This window comes from Echinococcus granulosus (genome assembly GCF_000524195.1).
Source record: "Echinococcus granulosus chromosome Unknown EG_S00170, whole genome shotgun sequence".
Classification (NCBI taxonomy): Eukaryota; Metazoa; Platyhelminthes; class Cestoda; order Cyclophyllidea; family Taeniidae; genus Echinococcus; species Echinococcus granulosus.
The window spans coordinates 123268-148401 of record NW_020170550.1 but is presented as its reverse complement, the minus strand read 5'-3'; the positions used below and the strand labels follow the sequence as shown (position 1 = coordinate 148401).

General features: G+C 45.5%; 4 protein-coding genes across 4 annotated transcripts; 2 read left to right on the top strand and 2 right to left on the bottom strand. All coding sequences in view use genetic code 11, as the record gives it.

The window, feature by feature from the left end:
* Positions 1–1182: 1182 nt before the first annotated feature.
* EGR_09843 (hypothetical protein) lies at positions 1183–1878 on the top strand (the record flags this gene model as incomplete). The annotated part of the gene is made up of 1 exon (XM_024499092.1): positions 1183–1878. The coding sequence occupies one exon, from the start codon at positions 1183–1185 to the stop codon at positions 1876–1878; it is 696 nt and encodes a 231-aa protein (XP_024346512.1).
* A 1113-nt stretch (positions 1879–2991) lies between these two features.
* On the bottom strand, positions 2992–5358 carry EGR_09842 (hypothetical protein; the record flags this gene model as incomplete). Its single annotated transcript, XM_024499091.1, has 1 exon — positions 2992–5358. The coding sequence occupies one exon, from the start codon at positions 5356–5358 to the stop codon at positions 2992–2994; it is 2367 nt and encodes a 788-aa protein (XP_024346511.1).
* A 10069-nt stretch (positions 5359–15427) lies between these two features.
* EGR_09841 (hypothetical protein) lies at positions 15428–16123 on the top strand (the record flags this gene model as incomplete). Its single annotated transcript, XM_024499090.1, has 1 exon — positions 15428–16123. One exon carries the CDS (start codon positions 15428–15430, stop codon positions 16121–16123), a length of 696 nt encoding a protein of 231 aa, XP_024346510.1.
* A 1113-nt stretch (positions 16124–17236) lies between these two features.
* Positions 17237–19603, bottom strand: EGR_09840 (hypothetical protein; the record flags this gene model as incomplete). The annotated part of the gene is made up of 1 exon (XM_024499089.1): positions 17237–19603. One exon carries the CDS (start codon positions 19601–19603, stop codon positions 17237–17239), a length of 2367 nt encoding a protein of 788 aa, XP_024346509.1.
* Positions 19604–25134: the final 5531 nt, after the last annotated feature.

The window sequence follows — 25134 nt, the reverse complement described above, 5'->3', positions numbered from 1 at the left end:
CGGTTGAGTGAGACAGTGACACACAATGCATGATGTTGCAAGGTGCTTCGAGGTGGAAATTACTTTGCAAGAATTTGATTTGTGTGGCACCTGATTGGTTGGTGTCTTGTCCAACGATGCACCCACTACAACGTGCAATGCCAGCTACAGCCACCATAGTAGGCACAGTCAATTGGGCGAGAGGATGGAAGAGGTGAATGGAAAGATGGTGGTTGCATGGACGTGTGAGACAACACTTAGAAGCATTTGGTAGAAAAACAATTGGGACCTGCTTTCACTCACCACTCCTACTTCGGCTTTTTTGCGAAATATACGCATGACATGTCTCGCTGTTTCATGACGATACAGTGATGCTGATAGATGACACCGTGCTAGAATAAGTTTACTACCGCCTAACGGCCACTTCTGTTCATCCGGAACCGTAAGGGCAGTTTTATTTCCAAAATTTATGTCAGCCATAGCATGACAACATTGGGCTGACTAAGCCAAGCGACAAAAATTACTCCTTCAACTAACAGCCTATTTTCGTTGCTGTTTTAGCAATTCTGGCGTAAACTAGTGGGAGGCTGTCTTTAATCCCAGACCTTATGTGTTAAAGTTTGAACGAGTTTTTGGCACAGGAGTGTGGAAAGAAAAAAGACCGAAGGGGGAAGGGAGGGGTGAAGAGGGAGAAAGGTCTTTAACACCGCATCTATGCCCGAAATCACTTTGATCCGTACTTCCAACACCATTCAAAGGCTGGTGTCAACACCGTCTTAAAAGTGGAGCACCTTGGCGACACCTTAACCGTAAAGAATGTGCACCCTTCGGACACACCCGTTCTGGGACCGCTGATTTGCGGTAGCTTCAATAGCACCGGTCGTAACTCCTCCTACGTACCTTGTCAGGTGAACCGGGTGCGCAGTCCACTAACTGTGTGATGGCTGACTGCTTAATGCAAATAATCACACCCTGGAGGCGGTTTTCTTGATTTGCGGGTACCATTTCTCAATTCGGTGGAGAATTTATGCGTAAGTAAGTCGAATGCGTTTGCATGAAATCAACACAATGGGTAACACTTAATGAGGGATTTCAGGTGTAACCATGAAAGATGGTGATGATGAATTATAGTGGAAAAAAGCAACAGGCGAATGTGTCTGAAACTACGGGAAAACTTGATATTGGAGCACGTAATGGAACGAAATGATAGAGCAGATGGATGTATGGATGCTTTGGCACGACAGCAACCATATGCCACTGGAACGAAGAGCGGCGCTGAACTCGAAAGCCTTGCCACTGACCCAGCCAACTGTTTACGACTTTGCCCTTCTGGAGTCAGACTTTGTAACCCCAGCTTGTGGTTTGAGGCAGGAAAAAGAAGCAAGATCTCGCAGTGCTGCCAACGTGATTATGGTTGTCTGTAATTTGGCATATCGGTCCCCCGTATTGGTAGGACTTGAAATGTCTTCCAAGGGTGTGCGCGTTACCGCATTGGCGGCTGTGACTAGCGAACTCCAACCTTATCTAGTTTGTTTATTACCGTTGAAGAAGAAGGGAGACTCCAACGTAGATCCTTCTTCGACGCAACCTTGTATCGTAGAGAAAGCGGTGTTCTATAGAAGTATCAACAACCGCTCCATGACTCAACTTCGTCGCACAGCCGACGATGGCTGTTTAACTTGTAAGTTCGTTCACGCGGACCCCTCAGTTAACATGGGTTCTACCAACATCTCCAAGCCATGGCCTAATATCCACTCCTGTGGTCTCTTAGCTCCCCTCTGTCCCCTTACGAGGTTGCCCGGTGCTGGATTAACCAAACTGACCGCCAGTGCAGCATTTTGTTTATTCATGACCCGAGGGGCGAGACGCAGAGTGACCTCATACCCTGGACATGTCTGACTAGACAAATGTTTTGAATCATGTCTCTGTCGGAATTCATCTAGCGGGTTTTGGTTTACTTTCAGGCTCTATACAAGGCCTGCTCGGTCTCCGACCATTGGATGATATTTTTGCAAATTTTAAATGCAGAATCACTTGACCATGCAGAGCTAGCATTTTGTTAATGACCTCATTTTTTAGCTGCAGTGTGATTACAAAACTTCTAGATAGGGAGTAACAGGCAACGCCTGCCGCTTACTACACAGCCCGAACCTGGAACATCCACATCGAATAAAGTCGGGAACATCCGCCTTATGTGATCGACGCAGCCCCGGACCCGCACTTGTTCAGTCGCAGTTTGCAGTCCCACCTTTGGCTCGAATAACCCTGCAGTCGTCACGCTCGATGCATCACCCAACTGTGAAAATCTCAACCCGAAGCAAAGAGCTCGTTTTGCACACCCACTGGCCCAACGGTAGAAATCCATCGCGCGCCAACTTAGGTATGTAAACTACCTCCGCCCTCACTGCCATTTCTTGCACACCTACCGAGCCGTCTATCACGCGTATCACGCGACCGCGCAACAATTTTCGCTACATCGTGACCGATCCCGAAGGCAGTTACCGTCCCGACACCAGGACGAGCACATGCACCAACCGCACTCGAGACCCCACCTCGGGGCTTGAGTACAATCAAGCCTCACCAAAGCCACTCCAAGTCATGGAGCGCTTAATCTGGCAAATCCTGTTCGCGACCCGACAAGCACGGATCAACGAGCTTTCTGCGCCCAACTCAAATCTCTGCAAATCCGTCCCCCATTGGCTTTACATTAACACGATAAAACGAGCAACAAAGTACCAATCGCATTCTTCCTAACGCCCAGAATTTCCGACCCCACAAAACCTAAATTCACGCTCGGACACCAGCGACAGTGAGAGCGGAGCTATTCGATAATTTCACAACGCTCCAGCAAATCACCAATATGACAAAAAAAACATTAAAAAAGAGTGGCATGGAGTCATAATAGGAATTGGAAGGTGAAGGGGGAGGGGAAAATACATACAAGTGTCAAAATATACATGGAGTGCTTGCACGTAAGCATGCTAGTCCAACCAACCGTCAACATCCATACCGTTAGAGGATGCGCTTGTTCAGATTCACCGTCAATCGACGCAGGTTAGGGTAAATAAGCTGGGGAGATTTCATTGACATAGCAACCTCGCCCTCATTGCTCACTCCGCTTTCGCAAAAATTAATGAGTTGGTGACACGAGGACCGCACTATGGATGTGGACGCTGTGGGAACAACTAAACTCTGTCCACTCTGACCACTATCTCCGCCCAAACCTGTATCAGGCGAGCTGTTTGTTCGCTCATTCACCGCCGCAAAATTAAGAATGGAATAGGAAGGAGGCGGTTGACCACAAAAGGGTTGCTCCATTGACCGGAGTCGTGCGCAGTCAACATAGGCCTGTCGTCTACTAGGGGATGCAAACGGTAGTGGTGATGGGATGTCTGACTTCAGTACGTATTTCCCGGCATTGGGGTACGCGTAGGCATGTGTAGGGGTAACCATGTTCCGCCTAGGTGGTGGAGGGGGCTGCTGTTGCTGCTGCAGAGAGGGAGTGTTGTTGGAGTGAAAACTGGATTCAGGGAAAAAAACGTAGGGAATGGTGTAGTCCTGACGAGCTCTCGTCCGTGGACCCGGTCCTGGAGTAGCGGAGCAGCTTCGAAGTACTCCTGACGATGGATTTACTCCCCTTTGCTTCAAGGGCAGACGACCTGTTCGGACGTACTGGTAGATATCATCAAGGTCGTCGTAAAGAGCGTGCAGATCAGGAAACTTTTCTCTATCATCGGTGTCAAGGTAAAGCAGCATCGAAGCAGCAATGCTGGCCACCGCGGTATGCGAAGCCACCGTACCTTCACCACCCAAGGGCCCAAGAGTCTCTGTCAGCGGGCGATGAGGAGGCCCAACCGAGGAGCAATGAGTTACATCCTCCAGGTACTTGAGGAGATAGTTCAGTCCACAGGCCGGATGAAAAGCTGCCAGAAAGTGCGCCACTCTCGAAGCATGGGTTTTCAGTTCTCTAGCGTGGAACTGGGAGGACTGCGGCGTCGCGAGGATAAAACGGTGCTGTGAAAGCATCTCCGCAGTAACTACGAAAAAACGCGAACTCCCACCAGCTGTACCTACACTGTTGTTGTTAGCTACGGCTGCGGGGCCGCAATCAGCGATTGGTTCAAGAAAGACAAGATCACCATGATAACAGGAGGTCAGATGGAGGCCAGCATTACCATCCCTGATGCAAGGGGAGGAGGAGGTTAGCCAGTTGGCTAGACTGTGTTCCATAACGGGACGAACGGTGAGAGGGAGAGGAAAGTGGGAGAGGAGGTCGAGAACTGAATGGGCGCCGGAGTAGGCCCACCCAGCGTTCTTATTCTCACGCGAGTTAGGCGGAGCTGTTGCGATGGGATAAAAAGACACCGTTTTATCATCCAAGGGGAGGTAAACAAGACGAGGCCCACTGGCAAACCAGTAAAGCGCATCATCCGGAGGAAGATTGTTGGCCAAAGAGGCGTACTTCGCCAAAGACTTGCTCCCAACAACCTCGCATTGAAGGAGAGAGGACATGGGCGGACACTGGGGATTATTTTTCGATACTAGTCGACAGCTCTTGCAGTCAATTAGTCGTAGGACAGTGCCCGGATGGAGATGGACCACATTGTCTAAATCCAAAGTCACAGGACCCCGAGAACCATTCGAAGACACAGAGAGGATGCACTTAGTCTGCTTCCGGAGGAGAAACATCGACGGCCGAGACTTCCACACTGCCTTCCCAGAATTCCAGCAGGGTACATCTGGTCCCTGGAAGGCATCGTCACACTGCTTCAAAATTTCGAACCAGAAAGGCGAACAAGAGGTAAAGATAAGAGGAATTTGGTCGTTGAAACTGTTATTGTTGCTGCTGGGAACAAGAGGCTGGTCTAGGGGCGTTTGACACTGCGGGGACTGGCATGAATTGGAAAAACGGTTTGACTGGAGACGCTCGAACGCGGACGAGATCGATCCCCATTTTGGAGGGTGATGAGAACCGTGCGAATTTTGCTGTTGAAGACTTGACCAGCTGCCCCGCACCAGACTCACTCCGCAGACGATTTTCAACGCCAAAGCAGGCTCTTGCTTGAGAACACATTTGCATCCCGCTTTGAGACACTCGATGCGGACTAATCTTGACGGCTGGTCAACACAATAGGTGAAGTTCGCATCGCATTTCTCCTGCTGAATCAGCTCCTTCGCTTTCATTCGTAGGAGTTCAGGAGACCGACCAGAAGAGAAATTATGCTGTGAATAGACCCATTCAATTGGTGGCTTTGAGGGTATTGAGTGATGGTAATGGGAATGACTCGGAGGCTGCTGGTGAGCCGGTTGTGTGTTCTCACAACAGCTCTGTAAGAAGGAGGAGAGGTTTTCAAGCACGAGTGTGGGCACTGCAGGCATCATTTGCCCTACACTCTCGTTCCTCAGATGTAATCGGTAGGACGATTGCTCGGTACCAGCAGAGGGTTGATTAGCTTCCATTTATAACTATAAAGATGCGAGTCCGAAAACTAAGATAAACCACTTCCAATACGCATTAGAGCAAACAGGTAAAGGACCACTTGAACGGAAAAAAAGATAAAGAGATCCGCGCAACACTTAATCGCTACAATTATGTGCGCAGAGCTTGAACAGTCATGACGATCGGCCGCACCCAATTTATTGGTCAGTCTACAGCCAATGAAAATGCGCCAAGTGACTAAACAGCTGTTCCGGTTTTAAGACTGGTGGTTAGTGCATACCGAAGTGCGTGGGTACGTCCGCGTGTTCATTCATTCATTCGTTCGTTCATGCATGCGTGTGTGCGTATGTGCGCCACGTTTGAAGGTGGGGAGTTGAGCGTTCACTTGTCGTTATCCCCCCCATTGCTCACAAACTAGCACTAAACGGGAAATTTAGTAATAAACTCATCTCCTTCAGCTCAGATTACTAACTGCTTGTTCAAAATTGTGTTTAATTGGGCAGATATTTTTGCTCCTACAAATTTTTGTTTTTTCTTGACTCTGTGTGCACTAAAACACGGTATTGGCAATTATAACCCTGCGCAATCAAACATGCCTTGGAAGGGCTGGTTTTCGCGATCATCATCCCAGTTTTCTCGAAATGAGATAACAAGTGAAGCCAAGGTTGGAGAGGTATGGAGATGATCGTTTTAGGGCGCCGCTGCCCATAAATGAGGATAGCTGAGATCTCCCCAGTGTGTCCTTAAAGCGTCACGCTTATTACACCATTAACGGGTCGCATGGTTCCAGCCGCAACTGTTAGGGGTTATTTCAAGGGTTCTGTCCATTATCCAACTTCAGGGAGGTAAAACCGTATTCTCGTCGTGCAAATTTCCACACACTTTTCTAACGTGAGATGCTTGTTTCGGAGGTGGCAGCTAGTGTCTGTGAAAAATTAATGAAGGTCGGTATTGCTAACCTCACCTCGCAAACAAAACTGCTTTTCCAGGGTCATTGTCATGTGTGTGGGTGTTCAATCTTTAACACTGTTTTATTACTCTTGGCGCTTGCAAAACAACCTTCTATTAGTGTATTTTCTCCACCGATTACTGGAAACAGCCTTCATTTGGCAAGCATGTATGAAATTTCAGGAGATAGACTTCAAAGCGAACTAGTCAGGCAGGTGGTTAGGTAGGTAGGCTGACTGGGTGGTAGGGGCGACCAGAGGGTGGGCATGGCACAGTAGGTTGATCATGTTTCTGACGGTGGGCAATCACAGTTATCATAAAATTAATGTCATTTTCTAATCAAAGGCGTGCCGCTAACTGTGACTGATCCTGAAGTTAGATTAGCCAGCCACTCCATCATTGTGCATCAGAGTCGGCATTCGTGTCTGGGGTGGCTGCTCCAGGGCTTCAGTTTATAAATCGCTCCCCCCTTTCCCCTCACCCTCCTACTGTTTATTGTCTTGGCGTTTGTGGTTAAACCTTCCTCCAAATGTTTCATTGCAATCGTAAATAGCCACACTAAAGTTTGAATTTACTGCATTGCCAGTCCAAAATGTGGGGCACAAGGTCAATGACTGGTGTCTGTTCCCGTAAACTAATCAATAATCGATTTTATTGCAGGTCGATGAGTTGGGTCGATTTTTTTTCTCCCTTTGTGAGAAGTGCCAGTAGAGGGCGTCAAAGGCCTGTAAGCGAGAGTATAGATAAGGCGCCTTTTCAACCGGTAATACTGTGCCATGTGTCCACTCCATCTTGTGAAAGGCTTTGTTAGGCAGAAAGACAGCTTAGTCATGCCACAACATCTACATCAGGCCGAAATGAGTCATATTTCGGTGCCATGACGATGTAGGCCGTGCGCGCTTTTCGCCCGGGAGCTAATTTGCATAGTGGGACCGGCCTAATGTAAACACCATTGGGAGCCGTGGGGATACAAAGTACAAGTTAGTTATTAAAATTTTTCCATCCTCGATTTATCATTTTGATCTGCAGTATTGATGAGTTAAAACCTTCTTTTCTATATTTACAAGAGAAAGTTAGTATTTTAACAAATACCCTTAAAGCCTACATATAAAAAAGAAGGAATTTAGAGAATGAATAATGATTGTTTCTAGGTTTCAGGTAAAATACGCGCTAATGATCCACTTGTTACCTGCAACTGACCTTTTACCTTTTTGCCCAGTGTCAGGACCTACATACTAGGTAAAATGCAGAATCTTTATGAAAAGGCCACTTAATTAAGTGTATTTGCAGTCACGAAAACATTTCTAATTCAAATATTTTTATTTCAAACAGTCAAAATAGGGACTGCGTTTTAGGGCGAAAGTCACCTCCACATGCATTTCTGATTGGTTGAATTGTATTCGTCTGGTTTGGAATTATTTTCCTTGAGTTGAGAGGCCACTTCAGCCCCTACGTGGAAAGCCATTGCGTTCTCAGACAAATAATTACAATAATACTGAAAATTAGAAGTAATCTCAGTAAAAGCTCCCTCCTTCTACAGTAATTGCAGTACCTTCCCTTGGTAGTGATGTTACTGACTTCGTAACTCGATATCACGTAGGCTGCCTCTGCAAATAACTTTTTCTCATAACTTATTCATAAGTGATGTGAAAATGATTCTACTTCACTGTGTCGGTGGTCCTTTTTGGAGGGAACTATGTAGGATAGCTTACCATTTTTTTGGTTACTTTGGGCTGAGTGCGATCATGATGGATACCTCATTTTTGGTCACTCTTCAAGTCTTCAAGAATGAAGACTTGGCGCCCTTTTATATAGTACCCTATGGATTATTATGATTGGGCTTGAAAATGACTCTCGAAAACCAAAATTTGGCCATCCAACTGCCTTTTATGGCAAGTTCACTTCCATTTGTCATTTGCCTGTCAATTCAACTGGGCTATCTTTGGAATTCCATAATATAGGGAGTTACCAAGTTGGGCGTTTGCGTCAAAGTAGGACTTCTGAATTTGTATTTTTCATGAAACAAGTGAGTTTTTACAAATTGCTTTCCGAATTCGTTCCTTCCACCGCTACATGCATTTGCCTATCGGCCAACTTTTAACTAATGTCTGCAAAGTAGATTCATCAGTACGGCTGAGTTATTTTAGGGCATGCGCGCATCATGCGTACTTAAAATTGTCACAATTTTAAGTGTCACTGTTCTTGATTTATCGCTTTTTATTCATCGTTGTCACACACAGATTCGTCTCTTGTACAACTTCGCCTCATGGCGGGTAGGTGATCCACGCGCTGGCTGGGTTGAATATTCACAAAGTGACTGCTGAGTCTGTGGGCTGGGAGCAAACTTCCGCCTCTAGCATCATTACCGATAGACGTTTTTGACATGCTGCTACCCCTAAGTGCCTCATTACTCGGCGGAGCATCTTATAGTTCCATCTTGTTAACCAAGTACTTTCCTCATTACCCCGCACTGTTTAATTCACTCCACCTCGACTGCTGTCTGGCATCTCGGCTAAAAGCGATGGTATGGCATGCGCTAGCTATTTGAGCAAGCAATATGACAGGTATTATCCCCTTTAAATTGTCCCCCTTAATGCGCTTCAATTAATGAACGCACACAAATGCCCAGCATGTGTTCTTCCTGCTTCGAGGTTTTCTGTAGTTACCTTCACTCCTCTCCTGCAATCACAAATGAAATACCCAGCAAAAAAGGCATCACAACTACAAGTTAGCCTCTGCAATTCAAATCAGGCCACTTGGATTAAGCGGCACTATTAGGATTGTCACCTGCGTAATTGGTGGTGTACTTCTGAATTTCCATGTGTCGCAGCCGTATTACGCACTTTAACCCATTATGCTTTAAGGCGGAACTTTTTAGGCATCCGCCTGCGTTCTCTCTCGGCACATCCGCTACCAACACCCCCATTTCCTTAACCGTCCCCACCGCCCCAGTCTTGACGCTCTCCACATGTGACGTGGTTTCTTTACGCTATTCCGGAGTGACTGAAAGTGTGTTGCAAGCAGATTGGTTGAGGTTGTAACGTTAACGCAGGAGCAGGATTTATTTGAGTGGCACACCTATTGCGTGATTGTTGACTTTCATCTTGAGTAGGGCTGTGGTAGTCATTCATTGCAAGGTCTGGAGGATCAGTCAGCAATTTTTCTTTAATAAACAAAAAGAGAAAAAATTGTCAACTTACTTCGCTTTTTACTTAACCATAGTGGTCGAATGTCTTCAGATTAGGCGACGGCACTCATGTTTTCGCGTATTAAATGATCAAGCCATAAGTACGCAAATGTGCCCTACGGATGCACCGATTCGCCTTTAGGCTTGACTGAACACAGTGACATTATTGTGACGGTCTACGGCTATCCTGAATATTCACCTCTCAATTCTTCCCTTCCTACTCGCCTTTTCCCTTGGTGGAAGAAAACGGCAGGCTCTGAATTAATAAGAAATCTTGTAAAGGCAGAACTCAAGGTAGTGGGAGGAATCGTCCAGATACACTTTAAGTGTTAATCGAGAATGCTAGGATACCTGAAATGGTCAGAAGTCTCTTCTAATCGCTGTACAACCCTACTCCCTCAAAAGGAATCATGCAGCAGTAGTGCATTGCCGTTCTCCCCACTGGTACTTCTGTGGTTTGGCTTTTCAGTACGAAGGGGATGAATCACGTGTGCCTAGGAGGGCGGTTGGGCAGAGGGGGCGGGAATGGAGGCGAAGCATCCCAAAGGAATGCACTTGCATACTTCCTAGTCGGGTGAAATGCGTAAACAAAAATATGCATATCTGACCTGAAGCGACTGCACCATTTGTTTACTCGTTAAATCTTTCTGTGCACAGCATTATCCATTTACAATAGCCTTCAGAAATACCCACCTTTGTGCTGGTTAATCTAACTACACCGTCATATCAAAAGTAGCTCTGTGACCACCTCTAACGGCGGAGATTGAATAACTTACTGGTGTAATTCGGCGTTACTGCATTGACTGTCTAGACAGGCAAGGAATAATTTCTGTGTCATCTTTTTTATTGTAATCACTTTCACCAGCTTACCTAGGCGTCTGTTGCACATTACTCCATTGGATAAAATTAGAAAAATACCGTGGAAGATAAATGATGGGCGAAAATAATGCTATTTTAGTGAAATAGGCAAAAAGTTAAAAATAAATGAAAGCAACTCCTTGTTAAACGAGCAAGCTTATCGGTTTCCTTTCTTTACATGACTCGCTTTTCTTAAGTCACTTACCACACCACATAGCCGGTGCTTTAACATTACCACCATTGTGTGGAAAATGGAGACTATGCTTGGGAAAACACTTTATTTCAACGTTAGTTACGCACTTTGTCCGATCCTATTTGATCCAGAGCCTCATTCTCCCCAGTAAATTGCACAAGGACGCTTCACAGGCTTTTTAATGCTCAAGGCTGGTCGACGCTCTGCAAGAGGTTCATTTCACAGAGCAAATACTCTACATTTATGCACACTTGACGTTTTAATCCTATTTCACTACTCCAATACCTTCTGTCGGAGGTCCTTTTAGGTACTATACACAAGGTGTCACTTCATTTAGTTATTCCCATACCAATCTTACAAGTATCGTAGATAGCCATGTTTGTAACACTTCCCAGTCATTCATGCTTCCTAACATTTCCGATGTTAATTGCCCCATTGAGAAGTGCTTCCAGTGGGAGCATTCGCATTTTAAGCCATCTACAATCGCATTTGTTCGCCGCTGCCATCAGTGGGATGAGGTCTTGCCAGTGTGGAATGAGTAGGCTATTGGCACATTGCTGGTATGATTAAGAAAAGCATAGTGATTGAAGAGCCTGTGATGCTAAAAGAAATGCCATTTTTTGCATAGCCCCTTTTATTCAAGGCAGCCTAGGAGTGACAAATTAGATGTAGGTATTACAAGATCAAAGTAAGTAGTCAAAACTCAAAGGAAAAACACTAGTAGCTTCTTTGATCTATTTCTATAGTTAATGGGTAGGTGGAGCGGCTAAGCATCGCCACTAATACCGTGAAATCGTACTTGAAGTCTCCTTTGGATATGCGTGGATATATAAGGATATCTACAAGTTTTACGGCGTCATTAAAAAAGTACCTTGACCATCATTGCACGTTGTTACATCCACACATGCACGCATCCACATCCGCATGTCACATGGCTTCTTGACTTTGTGTATGTCAAGTGGCTTAAACACGACATGCCCGTCGGCCGTAGCGAAAGCCCCACCTATCATCAGAATACATGAGGGTGGGAGTGAGAGGAACACAGAAGTCTCAGTTTGAATTGAAGGACCCACATGAGCTCCGTCCTTCTTTTGCTAAATTAAATAGATACTTATTTACTAACTGAGGAACGTCTTTATAATACTCCCAATTTTAATGATCTTGATATCTTTGTTAGTCCGTGGAATGCATCAGTTGATTGCATAATTCCACCTCTCAAAATATCACTCAACTGGTTTCCCGGTCATCCCTACCTTGATAAATCCCCTAATGCAATTCAAAAATGCTGAAGGTTTATGAGATGAGGGTATTTGAAAAGAAAAAGTGGCGTTGCTTCCACCTACCATGCTCTTTTTTGACCCGCGCCAAATTCTCTGCTAAACGATTGGGTTGAAGGAGGAATGACTCACACCATTTTGATCCTTCTTGGCCACTTCTGAGGTCTCAAACCTGTCGCTGTTCGAACGAAGAAGGTTGAATTCTTGACTTAGTAGTATTGGCGAGGATTAAGTACCCACCCGTTTAAAAGCAACTTTGTTTAAGGGACCAGAAGGCCAGTACCAAGGCTTTGACATCGTCATGGAGGTCCGGTCTTCCTTTGAAAGTCAGTTCTAGCACATTAAACAACTTAATAGTAATCGAGTAAGCTTAAATATTTTGAGATGCAGGGAAAAAACATCGTGTGATAGTCATTTATTAGGGCAAGAAAGCAGCTACACTACTCGACGTTTCGGTGGAACTTAGCTGGGAAGAGCCTCTAAATACAGGTAGGCACGTTTCATTACGTTTTGTGGTCAATTTTGCGTCTAGATCCAATTCCCCTCACATTCTATGACCATTTCAACACTGTTCGACGGTATTTTTTTAAATTTTGACTTTTTGTTCTTTTAGATGCGAGTAGTCTTTTAAGTATTTATAAAAACGATCTTATTCTTCGGCCATATCCTCCACCGCACACCGCAACCTGTGTAGCGCTTGCATTATCCCTGAATAGGTTATCAAGAATGCGATCCTAGAAACAAGGCATAGAAGGGCTGAGAAGTTAAAGACAGCAGTAACATAATCCCAGTTTTGTCTGGAGCATCACCCTCGGTGCTAGCTGTGATTACTTCACTGCCTCGGCACGGAAAGGATGTGAGATGATAACTTGCAAATAAGACGAGAAAACAAATTGACCCCGACTTTGGTAATGCATCTCAGCTATTCTGATGGCACGAGAATTGGTAACTCTTAAATCACTGGCGTTTTACTAGGGCTCGATTTTTAATAAAACTAGAGCCATTTACTAAAATACATTTAAATATGATTTTCCACAGCTAATATCCAAAATCCATGCAGCCTTATCACCTTGTAATTGTTTGAATGCACTCCAACCGTCTGCCTAGATTCCATTCAGCTACCATAGACATGGATCAGATCGGGGCGATTGCGATAAACTTTAATATAGCTCCAACAACCGTTTTGGAGTAATTCTGCAGACTCGGCCATCAACAATAGATGTCTTCCGTGTAGGCATTAAATTTGGGATTCTAGTTCATTTGAACCGTTGCCTTTGATGTAACGCCCTTGATCTCTCCCCAACGGTGGCCTGAACCTACGTAAACTGGAAAACTCGTCAACATCAAGTATCGTCCTTATGGTGGATGTATGGCGTTAAGGTGCACAGCGTCTCCCACAGCCGACCAAGTAACCATGTACCGAGGAGTTATTGCGGCAGAATTTGCAACTCTAGGTGGATTATAATTTATGAGGATTCATTTAAAGTACGCGTATGGGACTCGTGGTTCTACGCACACCGAGAGATGCAATTCCACTTCAATGCCTGGTGTGGCAGCGAATCTCTAGAGTGCAAAATAATTCATTACCGGAAGCGGCATTAGGTGATAATTTATCTTCTTAACACCGTGAAAACCCTTTGATAACATAAATGGGGGGTAAAAATCTGTCAACTTCTCTAAAATAAGGAAATTTTAGGATAAAAAATCTACAAATGGGTTCCAGGCCTTCCATCTTTTTGGAGGATGCAAAAGGACTTGAAAGCGGTAGATGGATGTAACACGAGGAGAAAATGTATTGTGTAATTTAGGCACAAATACCTTTAAAGAGAAAAGACTGGTTTTATTACCAAGATGGAAAAAATTAATACCTATCGACATGTGAGCCCAGATTGAGGGTAAACTTTCCTCTCGTAGTGGTGTCCAGGACTAAATTTCCAAAGTGGAATGTCGTCGCGGAGGTGTGATGTAGTGCACACCACACGATCACCTAGCTGCAGTCATGACCACAAGGAACCAAAAAAGCTTCCAAAACTAAACAAGAGGTTTTGAAGAATTTGTATAGAGGCTAGATGTAGGGAAAGATTTCACTAATACTAACGTCAATTTTAGCCATTAAGTTCCGTAAAATGTTTGCCAGGTTTAGATCGAAGTAGTTGACACCAGAGGGGTACTCGACTCCAATTATTCGACAAATCCGTTACGTCTGATGACATTGGAAATTTCGAACGACACCTAAGACAAACTTGTAGACCAATTATTTTGACATTAGGAAATGCATCCATAAAAATGTATCATTCTTTTTTACGAAAGGGAGGGGAAGATAAAAGGTGCCTAATCCTTGTTCAATTCCTCCGTTTTCCACTCGGTTGAGTGAGACAGTGACACACAATGCATGATGTTGCAAGGTGCTTCGAGGTGGAAATTACTTTGCAAGAATTTGATTTGTGTGGCACCTGATTGGTTGGTGTCTTGTCCAACGATGCACCCACTACAACGTGCAATGCCAGCTACAGCCACCATAGTAGGCACAGTCAATTGGGCGAGAGGATGGAAGAGGTGAATGGAAAGATGGTGGTTGCATGGACGTGTGAGACAACACTTAGAAGCATTTGGTAGAAAAACAATTGGGACCTGCTTTCACTCACCACTCCTACTTCGGCTTTTTTGCGAAATATACGCATGACATGTCTCGCTGTTTCATGACGATACAGTGATGCTGATAGATGACACCGTGCTAGAATAAGTTTACTACCGCCTAACGGCCACTTCTGTTCATCCGGAACCGTAAGGGCAGTTTTATTTCCAAAATTTATGTCAGCCATAGCATGACAACATTGGGCTGACTAAGCCAAGCGACAAAAATTACTCCTTCAACTAACAGCCTATTTTCGTTGCTGTTTTAGCAATTCTGGCGTAAACTAGTGGGAGGCTGTCTTTAATCCCAGACCTTATGTGTTAAAGTTTGAACGAGTTTTTGGCACAGGAGTGTGGAAAGAAAAAAGACCGAAGGGGGAAGGGAGGGGTGAAGAGGGAGAAAGGTCTTTAACACCGCATCTATGCCCGAAATCACTTTGATCCGTACTTCCAACACCATTCAAAGGCTGGTGTCAACACCGTCTTAAAAGTGGAGCACCTTGGCGACACCTTAACCGTAAAGAATGTGCACCCTTCGGACACACCCGTTCTGGGACCGCTGATTTGCGGTAGCTTCAATAGCACCGGTCGTAACTCCTCCTACGTACCTTGTCAGGTGAACCGGGTGCGCAGTCCACTAACTGTGTGATGGCTGACTGCTTAATGCAAATAATCACACCCTGGAGGCGGTTTTCTTGATTTGCGGGTACCATTTCTCAATTCGGTGGAGAATTTATGCGTAAGTAAGTCGAATGCGTTTGCATGAAATCAACACAATGGGTAACACTTAATGAGGGATTTCAGGTGTAACCATGAAAGATGGTGATGATGAATTATAGTGGAAAAAAGCAACAGGCGAATGTGTCTGAAACTACGGGAAAACTTGATATTGGAGCACGTAATGGAACGAAATGATAGAGCAGATGGATGTATGGATGCTTTGGCACGACAGCAACCATATGCCACTGGAACGAAGAGCGGCGCTGAACTCGAAAGCCTTGCCACTGACCCAGCCAACTGTTTACGACTTTGCCCTTCTGGAGTCAGACTTTGTAACCCCAGCTTGTGGTTTGAGGCAGGAAAAAGAAGCAAGATCTCGCAGTGCTGCCAACGTGATTATGGTTGTCTGTAATTTGGCATATCGGTCCCCCGTATTGGTAGGACTTGAAATGTCTTCCAAGGGTGTGCGCGTTACCGCATTGGCGGCTGTGACTAGCGAACTCCAACCTTATCTAGTTTGTTTATTACCGTTGAAGAAGAAGGGAGACTCCAACGTAGATCCTTCTTCGACGCAACCTTGTATCGTAGAGAAAGCGGTGTTCTATAGAAGTATCAACAACCGCTCCATGACTCAACTTCGTCGCACAGCCGACGATGGCTGTTTAACTTGTAAGTTCGTTCACGCGGACCCCTCAGTTAACATGGGTTCTACCAACATCTCCAAGCCATGGCCTAATATCCACTCCTGTGGTCTCTTAGCTCCCCTCTGTCCCCTTACGAGGTTGCCCGGTGCTGGATTAACCAAACTGACCGCCAGTGCAGCATTTTGTTTATTCATGACCCGAGGGGCGAGACGCAGAGTGACCTCATACCCTGGACATGTCTGACTAGACAAATGTTTTGAATCATGTCTCTGTCGGAATTCATCTAGCGGGTTTTGGTTTACTTTCAGGCTCTATACAAGGCCTGCTCGGTCTCCGACCATTGGATGATATTTTTGCAAATTTTAAATGCAGAATCACTTGACCATGCAGAGCTAGCATTTTGTTAATGACCTCATTTTTTAGCTGCAGTGTGATTACAAAACTTCTAGATAGGGAGTAACAGGCAACGCCTGCCGCTTACTACACAGCCCGAACCTGGAACATCCACATCGAATAAAGTCGGGAACATCCGCCTTATGTGATCGACGCAGCCCCGGACCCGCACTTGTTCAGTCGCAGTTTGCAGTCCCACCTTTGGCTCGAATAACCCTGCAGTCGTCACGCTCGATGCATCACCCAACTGTGAAAATCTCAACCCGAAGCAAAGAGCTCGTTTTGCACACCCACTGGCCCAACGGTAGAAATCCATCGCGCGCCAACTTAGGTATGTAAACTACCTCCGCCCTCACTGCCATTTCTTGCACACCTACCGAGCCGTCTATCACGCGTATCACGCGACCGCGCAACAATTTTCGCTACATCGTGACCGATCCCGAAGGCAGTTACCGTCCCGACACCAGGACGAGCACATGCACCAACCGCACTCGAGACCCCACCTCGGGGCTTGAGTACAATCAAGCCTCACCAAAGCCACTCCAAGTCATGGAGCGCTTAATCTGGCAAATCCTGTTCGCGACCCGACAAGCACGGATCAACGAGCTTTCTGCGCCCAACTCAAATCTCTGCAAATCCGTCCCCCATTGGCTTTACATTAACACGATAAAACGAGCAACAAAGTACCAATCGCATTCTTCCTAACGCCCAGAATTTCCGACCCCACAAAACCTAAATTCACGCTCGGACACCAGCGACAGTGAGAGCGGAGCTATTCGATAATTTCACAACGCTCCAGCAAATCACCAATATGACAAAAAAAACATTAAAAAAGAGTGGCATGGAGTCATAATAGGAATTGGAAGGTGAAGGGGGAGGGGAAAATACATACAAGTGTCAAAATATACATGGAGTGCTTGCACGTAAGCATGCTAGTCCAACCAACCGTCAACATCCATACCGTTAGAGGATGCGCTTGTTCAGATTCACCGTCAATCGACGCAGGTTAGGGTAAATAAGCTGGGGAGATTTCATTGACATAGCAACCTCGCCCTCATTGCTCACTCCGCTTTCGCAAAAATTAATGAGTTGGTGACACGAGGACCGCACTATGGATGTGGACGCTGTGGGAACAACTAAACTCTGTCCACTCTGACCACTATCTCCGCCCAAACCTGTATCAGGCGAGCTGTTTGTTCGCTCATTCACCGCCGCAAAATTAAGAATGGAATAGGAAGGAGGCGGTTGACCACAAAAGGGTTGCTCCATTGACCGGAGTCGTGCGCAGTCAACATAGGCCTGTCGTCTACTAGGGGATGCAAACGGTAGTGGTGATGGGATGTCTGACTTCAGTACGTATTTCCCGGCATTGGGGTACGCGTAGGCATGTGTAGGGGTAACCATGTTCCGCCTAGGTGGTGGAGGGGGCTGCTGTTGCTGCTGCAGAGAGGGAGTGTTGTTGGAGTGAAAACTGGATTCAGGGAAAAAAACGTAGGGAATGGTGTAGTCCTGACGAGCTCTCGTCCGTGGACCCGGTCCTGGAGTAGCGGAGCAGCTTCGAAGTACTCCTGACGATGGATTTACTCCCCTTTGCTTCAAGGGCAGACGACCTGTTCGGACGTACTGGTAGATATCATCAAGGTCGTCGTAAAGAGCGTGCAGATCAGGAAACTTTTCTCTATCATCGGTGTCAAGGTAAAGCAGCATCGAAGCAGCAATGCTGGCCACCGCGGTATGCGAAGCCACCGTACCTTCACCACCCAAGGGCCCAAGAGTCTCTGTCAGCGGGCGATGAGGAGGCCCAACCGAGGAGCAATGAGTTACATCCTCCAGGTACTTGAGGAGATAGTTCAGTCCACAGGCCGGATGAAAAGCTGCCAGAAAGTGCGCCACTCTCGAAGCATGGGTTTTCAGTTCTCTAGCGTGGAACTGGGAGGACTGCGGCGTCGCGAGGATAAAACGGTGCTGTGAAAGCATCTCCGCAGTAACTACGAAAAAACGCGAACTCCCACCAGCTGTACCTACACTGTTGTTGTTAGCTACGGCTGCGGGGCCGCAATCAGCGATTGGTTCAAGAAAGACAAGATCACCATGATAACAGGAGGTCAGATGGAGGCCAGCATTACCATCCCTGATGCAAGGGGAGGAGGAGGTTAGCCAGTTGGCTAGACTGTGTTCCATAACGGGACGAACGGTGAGAGGGAGAGGAAAGTGGGAGAGGAGGTCGAGAACTGAATGGGCGCCGGAGTAGGCCCACCCAGCGTTCTTATTCTCACGCGAGTTAGGCGGAGCTGTTGCGATGGGATAAAAAGACACCGTTTTATCATCCAAGGGGAGGTAAACAAGACGAGGCCCACTGGCAAACCAGTAAAGCGCATCATCCGGAGGAAGATTGTTGGCCAAAGAGGCGTACTTCGCCAAAGACTTGCTCCCAACAACCTCGCATTGAAGGAGAGAGGACATGGGCGGACACTGGGGATTATTTTTCGATACTAGTCGACAGCTCTTGCAGTCAATTAGTCGTAGGACAGTGCCCGGATGGAGATGGACCACATTGTCTAAATCCAAAGTCACAGGACCCCGAGAACCATTCGAAGACACAGAGAGGATGCACTTAGTCTGCTTCCGGAGGAGAAACATCGACGGCCGAGACTTCCACACTGCCTTCCCAGAATTCCAGCAGGGTACATCTGGTCCCTGGAAGGCATCGTCACACTGCTTCAAAATTTCGAACCAGAAAGGCGAACAAGAGGTAAAGATAAGAGGAATTTGGTCGTTGAAACTGTTATTGTTGCTGCTGGGAACAAGAGGCTGGTCTAGGGGCGTTTGACACTGCGGGGACTGGCATGAATTGGAAAAACGGTTTGACTGGAGACGCTCGAACGCGGACGAGATCGATCCCCATTTTGGAGGGTGATGAGAACCGTGCGAATTTTGCTGTTGAAGACTTGACCAGCTGCCCCGCACCAGACTCACTCCGCAGACGATTTTCAACGCCAAAGCAGGCTCTTGCTTGAGAACACATTTGCATCCCGCTTTGAGACACTCGATGCGGACTAATCTTGACGGCTGGTCAACACAATAGGTGAAGTTCGCATCGCATTTCTCCTGCTGAATCAGCTCCTTCGCTTTCATTCGTAGGAGTTCAGGAGACCGACCAGAAGAGAAATTATGCTGTGAATAGACCCATTCAATTGGTGGCTTTGAGGGTATTGAGTGATGGTAATGGGAATGACTCGGAGGCTGCTGGTGAGCCGGTTGTGTGTTCTCACAACAGCTCTGTAAGAAGGAGGAGAGGTTTTCAAGCACGAGTGTGGGCACTGCAGGCATCATTTGCCCTACACTCTCGTTCCTCAGATGTAATCGGTAGGACGATTGCTCGGTACCAGCAGAGGGTTGATTAGCTTCCATTTATAACTATAAAGATGCGAGTCCGAAAACTAAGATAAACCACTTCCAATACGCATTAGAGCAAACAGGTAAAGGACCACTTGAACGGAAAAAAAGATAAAGAGATCCGCGCAACACTTAATCGCTACAATTATGTGCGCAGAGCTTGAACAGTCATGACGATCGGCCGCACCCAATTTATTGGTCAGTCTACAGCCAATGAAAATGCGCCAAGTGACTAAACAGCTGTTCCGGTTTTAAGACTGGTGGTTAGTGCATACCGAAGTGCGTGGGTACGTCCGCGTGTTCATTCATTCATTCGTTCGTTCATGCATGCGTGTGTGCGTATGTGCGCCACGTTTGAAGGTGGGGAGTTGAGCGTTCACTTGTCGTTATCCCCCCCATTGCTCACAAACTAGCACTAAACGGGAAATTTAGTAATAAACTCATCTCCTTCAGCTCAGATTACTAACTGCTTGTTCAAAATTGTGTTTAATTGGGCAGATATTTTTGCTCCTACAAATTTTTGTTTTTTCTTGACTCTGTGTGCACTAAAACACGGTATTGGCAATTATAACCCTGCGCAATCAAACATGCCTTGGAAGGGCTGGTTTTCGCGATCATCATCCCAGTTTTCTCGAAATGAGATAACAAGTGAAGCCAAGGTTGGAGAGGTATGGAGATGATCGTTTTAGGGCGCCGCTGCCCATAAATGAGGATAGCTGAGATCTCCCCAGTGTGTCCTTAAAGCGTCACGCTTATTACACCATTAACGGGTCGCATGGTTCCAGCCGCAACTGTTAGGGGTTATTTCAAGGGTTCTGTCCATTATCCAACTTCAGGGAGGTAAAACCGTATTCTCGTCGTGCAAATTTCCACACACTTTTCTAACGTGAGATGCTTGTTTCGGAGGTGGCAGCTAGTGTCTGTGAAAAATTAATGAAGGTCGGTATTGCTAACCTCACCTCGCAAACAAAACTGCTTTTCCAGGGTCATTGTCATGTGTGTGGGTGTTCAATCTTTAACACTGTTTTATTACTCTTGGCGCTTGCAAAACAACCTTCTATTAGTGTATTTTCTCCACCGATTACTGGAAACAGCCTTCATTTGGCAAGCATGTATGAAATTTCAGGAGATAGACTTCAAAGCGAACTAGTCAGGCAGGTGGTTAGGTAGGTAGGCTGACTGGGTGGTAGGGGCGACCAGAGGGTGGGCATGGCACAGTAGGTTGATCATGTTTCTGACGGTGGGCAATCACAGTTATCATAAAATTAATGTCATTTTCTAATCAAAGGCGTGCCGCTAACTGTGACTGATCCTGAAGTTAGATTAGCCAGCCACTCCATCATTGTGCATCAGAGTCGGCATTCGTGTCTGGGGTGGCTGCTCCAGGGCTTCAGTTTATAAATCGCTCCCCCCTTTCCCCTCACCCTCCTACTGTTTATTGTCTTGGCGTTTGTGGTTAAACCTTCCTCCAAATGTTTCATTGCAATCGTAAATAGCCACACTAAAGTTTGAATTTACTGCATTGCCAGTCCAAAATGTGGGGCACAAGGTCAATGACTGGTGTCTGTTCCCGTAAACTAATCAATAATCGATTTTATTGCAGGTCGATGAGTTGGGTCGATTTTTTTTCTCCCTTTGTGAGAAGTGCCAGTAGAGGGCGTCAAAGGCCTGTAAGCGAGAGTATAGATAAGGCGCCTTTTCAACCGGTAATACTGTGCCATGTGTCCACTCCATCTTGTGAAAGGCTTTGTTAGGCAGAAAGACAGCTTAGTCATGCCACAACATCTACATCAGGCCGAAATGAGTCATATTTCGGTGCCATGACGATGTAGGCCGTGCGCGCTTTTCGCCCGGGAGCTAATTTGCATAGTGGGACCGGCCTAATGTAAACACCATTGGGAGCCGTGGGGATACAAAGTACAAGTTAGTTATTAAAATTTTTCCATCCTCGATTTATCATTTTGATCTGCAGTATTGATGAGTTAAAACCTTCTTTTCTATATTTACAAGAGAAAGTTAGTATTTTAACAAATACCCTTAAAGCCTACATATAAAAAAGAAGGAATTTAGAGAATGAATAATGATTGTTTCTAGGTTTCAGGTAAAATACGCGCTAATGATCCACTTGTTACCTGCAACTGACCTTTTACCTTTTTGCCCAGTGTCAGGACCTACATACTAGGTAAAATGCAGAATCTTTATGAAAAGGCCACTTAATTAAGTGTATTTGCAGTCACGAAAACATTTCTAATTCAAATATTTTTATTTCAAACAGTCAAAATAGGGACTGCGTTTTAGGGCGAAAGTCACCTCCACATGCATTTCTGATTGGTTGAATTGTATTCGTCTGGTTTGGAATTATTTTCCTTGAGTTGAGAGGCCACTTCAGCCCCTACGTGGAAAGCCATTGCGTTCTCAGACAAATAATTACAATAATACTGAAAATTAGAAGTAATCTCAGTAAAAGCTCCCTCCTTCTACAGTAATTGCAGTACCTTCCCTTGGTAGTGATGTTACTGACTTCGTAACTCGATATCACGTAGGCTGCCTCTGCAAATAACTTTTTCTCATAACTTATTCATAAGTGATGTGAAAATGATTCTACTTCACTGTGTCGGTGGTCCTTTTTGGAGGGAACTATGTAGGATAGCTTACCATTTTTTTGGTTACTTTGGGCTGAGTGCGATCATGATGGATACCTCATTTTTGGTCACTCTTCAAGTCTTCAAGAATGAAGACTTGGCGCCCTTTTATATAGTACCCTATGGATTATTATGATTGGGCTTGAAAATGACTCTCGAAAACCAAAATTTGGCCATCCAACTGCCTTTTATGGCAAGTTCACTTCCATTTGTCATTTGCCTGTCAATTCAACTGGGCTATCTTTGGAATTCCATAATATAGGGAGTTACCAAGTTGGGCGTTTGCGTCAAAGTAGGACTTCTGAATTTGTATTTTTCATGAAACAAGTGAGTTTTTACAAATTGCTTTCCGAATTCGTTCCTTCCACCGCTACATGCATTTGCCTATCGGCCAACTTTTAACTAATGTCTGCAAAGTAGATTCATCAGTACGGCTGAGTTATTTTAGGGCATGCGCGCATCATGCGTACTTAAAATTGTCACAATTTTAAGTGTCACTGTTCTTGATTTATCGCTTTTTATTCATCGTTGTCACACACAGATTCGTCTCTTGTACAACTTCGCCTCATGGCGGGTAGGTGATCCACGCGCTGGCTGGGTTGAATATTCACAAAGTGACTGCTGAGTCTGTGGGCTGGGAGCAAACTTCCGCCTCTAGCATCATTACCGATAGACGTTTTTGACATGCTGCTACCCCTAAGTGCCTCATTACTCGGCGGAGCATCTTATAGTTCCATCTTGTTAACCAAGTACTTTCCTCATTACCCCGCACTGTTTAATTCACTCCACCTCGACTGCTGTCTGGCATCTCGGCTAAAAGCGATGGTATGGCATGCGCTAGCTATTTGAGCAAGCAATATGACAGGTATTATCCCCTTTAAATTGTCCCCCTTAATGCGCTTCAATTAATGAACGCACACAAATGCCCAGCATGTGTTCTTCCTGCTTCGAGGTTTTCTGTAGTTACCTTCACTCCTCTCCTGCAATCACAAATGAAATACCCAGCAAAAAAGGCATCACAACTACAAGTTAGCCTCTGCAATTCAAATCAGGCCACTTGGATTAAGCGGCACTATTAGGATTGTCACCTGCGTAATTGGTGGTGTACTTCTGAATTTCCATGTGTCGCAGCCGTATTACGCACTTTAACCCATTATGCTTTAAGGCGGAACTTTTTAGGCATCCGCCTGCGTTCTCTCTCGGCACATCCGCTACCAACACCCCCATTTCCTTAACCGTCCCCACCGCCCCAGTCTTGACGCTCTCCACATGTGACGTGGTTTCTTTACGCTATTCCGGAGTGACTGAAAGTGTGTTGCAAGCAGATTGGTTGAGGTTGTAACGTTAACGCAGGAGCAGGATTTATTTGAGTGGCACACCTATTGCGTGATTGTTGACTTTCATCTTGAGTAGGGCTGTGGTAGTCATTCATTGCAAGGTCTGGAGGATCAGTCAGCAATTTTTCTTTAATAAACAAAAAGAGAAAAAATTGTCAACTTACTTCGCTTTTTACTTAACCATAGTGGTCGAATGTCTTCAGATTAGGCGACGGCACTCATGTTTTCGCGTATTAAATGATCAAGCCATAAGTACGCAAATGTGCCCTACGGATGCACCGATTCGCCTTTAGGCTTGACTGAACACAGTGACATTATTGTGACGGTCTACGGCTATCCTGAATATTCACCTCTCAATTCTTCCCTTCCTACTCGCCTTTTCCCTTGGTGGAAGAAAACGGCAGGCTCTGAATTAATAAGAAATCTTGTAAAGGCAGAACTCAAGGTAGTGGGAGGAATCGTCCAGATACACTTTAAGTGTTAATCGAGAATGCTAGGATACCTGAAATGGTCAGAAGTCTCTTCTAATCGCTGTACAACCCTACTCCCTCAAAAGGAATCATGCAGCAGTAGTGCATTGCCGTTCTCCCCACTGGTACTTCTGTGGTTTGGCTTTTCAGTACGAAGGGGATGAATCACGTGTGCCTAGGAGGGCGGTTGGGCAGAGGGGGCGGGAATGGAGGCGAAGCATCCCAAAGGAATGCACTTGCATACTTCCTAGTCGGGTGAAATGCGTAAACAAAAATATGCATATCTGACCTGAAGCGACTGCACCATTTGTTTACTCGTTAAATCTTTCTGTGCACAGCATTATCCATTTACAATAGCCTTCAGAAATACCCACCTTTGTGCTGGTTAATCTAACTACACCGTCATATCAAAAGTAGCTCTGTGACCACCTCTAACGGCGGAGATTGAATAACTTACTGGTGTAATTCGGCGTTACTGCATTGACTGTCTAGACAGGCAAGGAATAATTTCTGTGTCATCTTTTTTATTGTAATCACTTTCACCAGCTTACCTAGGCGTCTGTTGCACATTACTCCATTGGATAAAATTAGAAAAATACCGTGGAAGATAAATGATGGGCGAAAATAATGCTATTTTAGTGAAATAGGCAAAAAGTTAAAAATAAATGAAAGCAACTCCTTGTTAAACGAGCAAGCTTATCGGTTTCCTTTCTTTACATGACTCGCTTTTCTTAAGTCACTTACCACACCACATAGCCGGTGCTTTAACATTACCACCATTGTGTGGAAAATGGAGACTATGCTTGGGAAAACACTTTATTTCAACGTTAGTTACGCACTTTGTCCGATCCTATTTGATCCAGAGCCTCATTCTCCCCAGTAAATTGCACAAGGACGCTTCACAGGCTTTTTAATGCTCAAGGCTGGTCGACGCTCTGCAAGAGGTTCATTTCACAGAGCAAATACTCTACATTTATGCACACTTGACGTTTTAATCCTATTTCACTACTCCAATA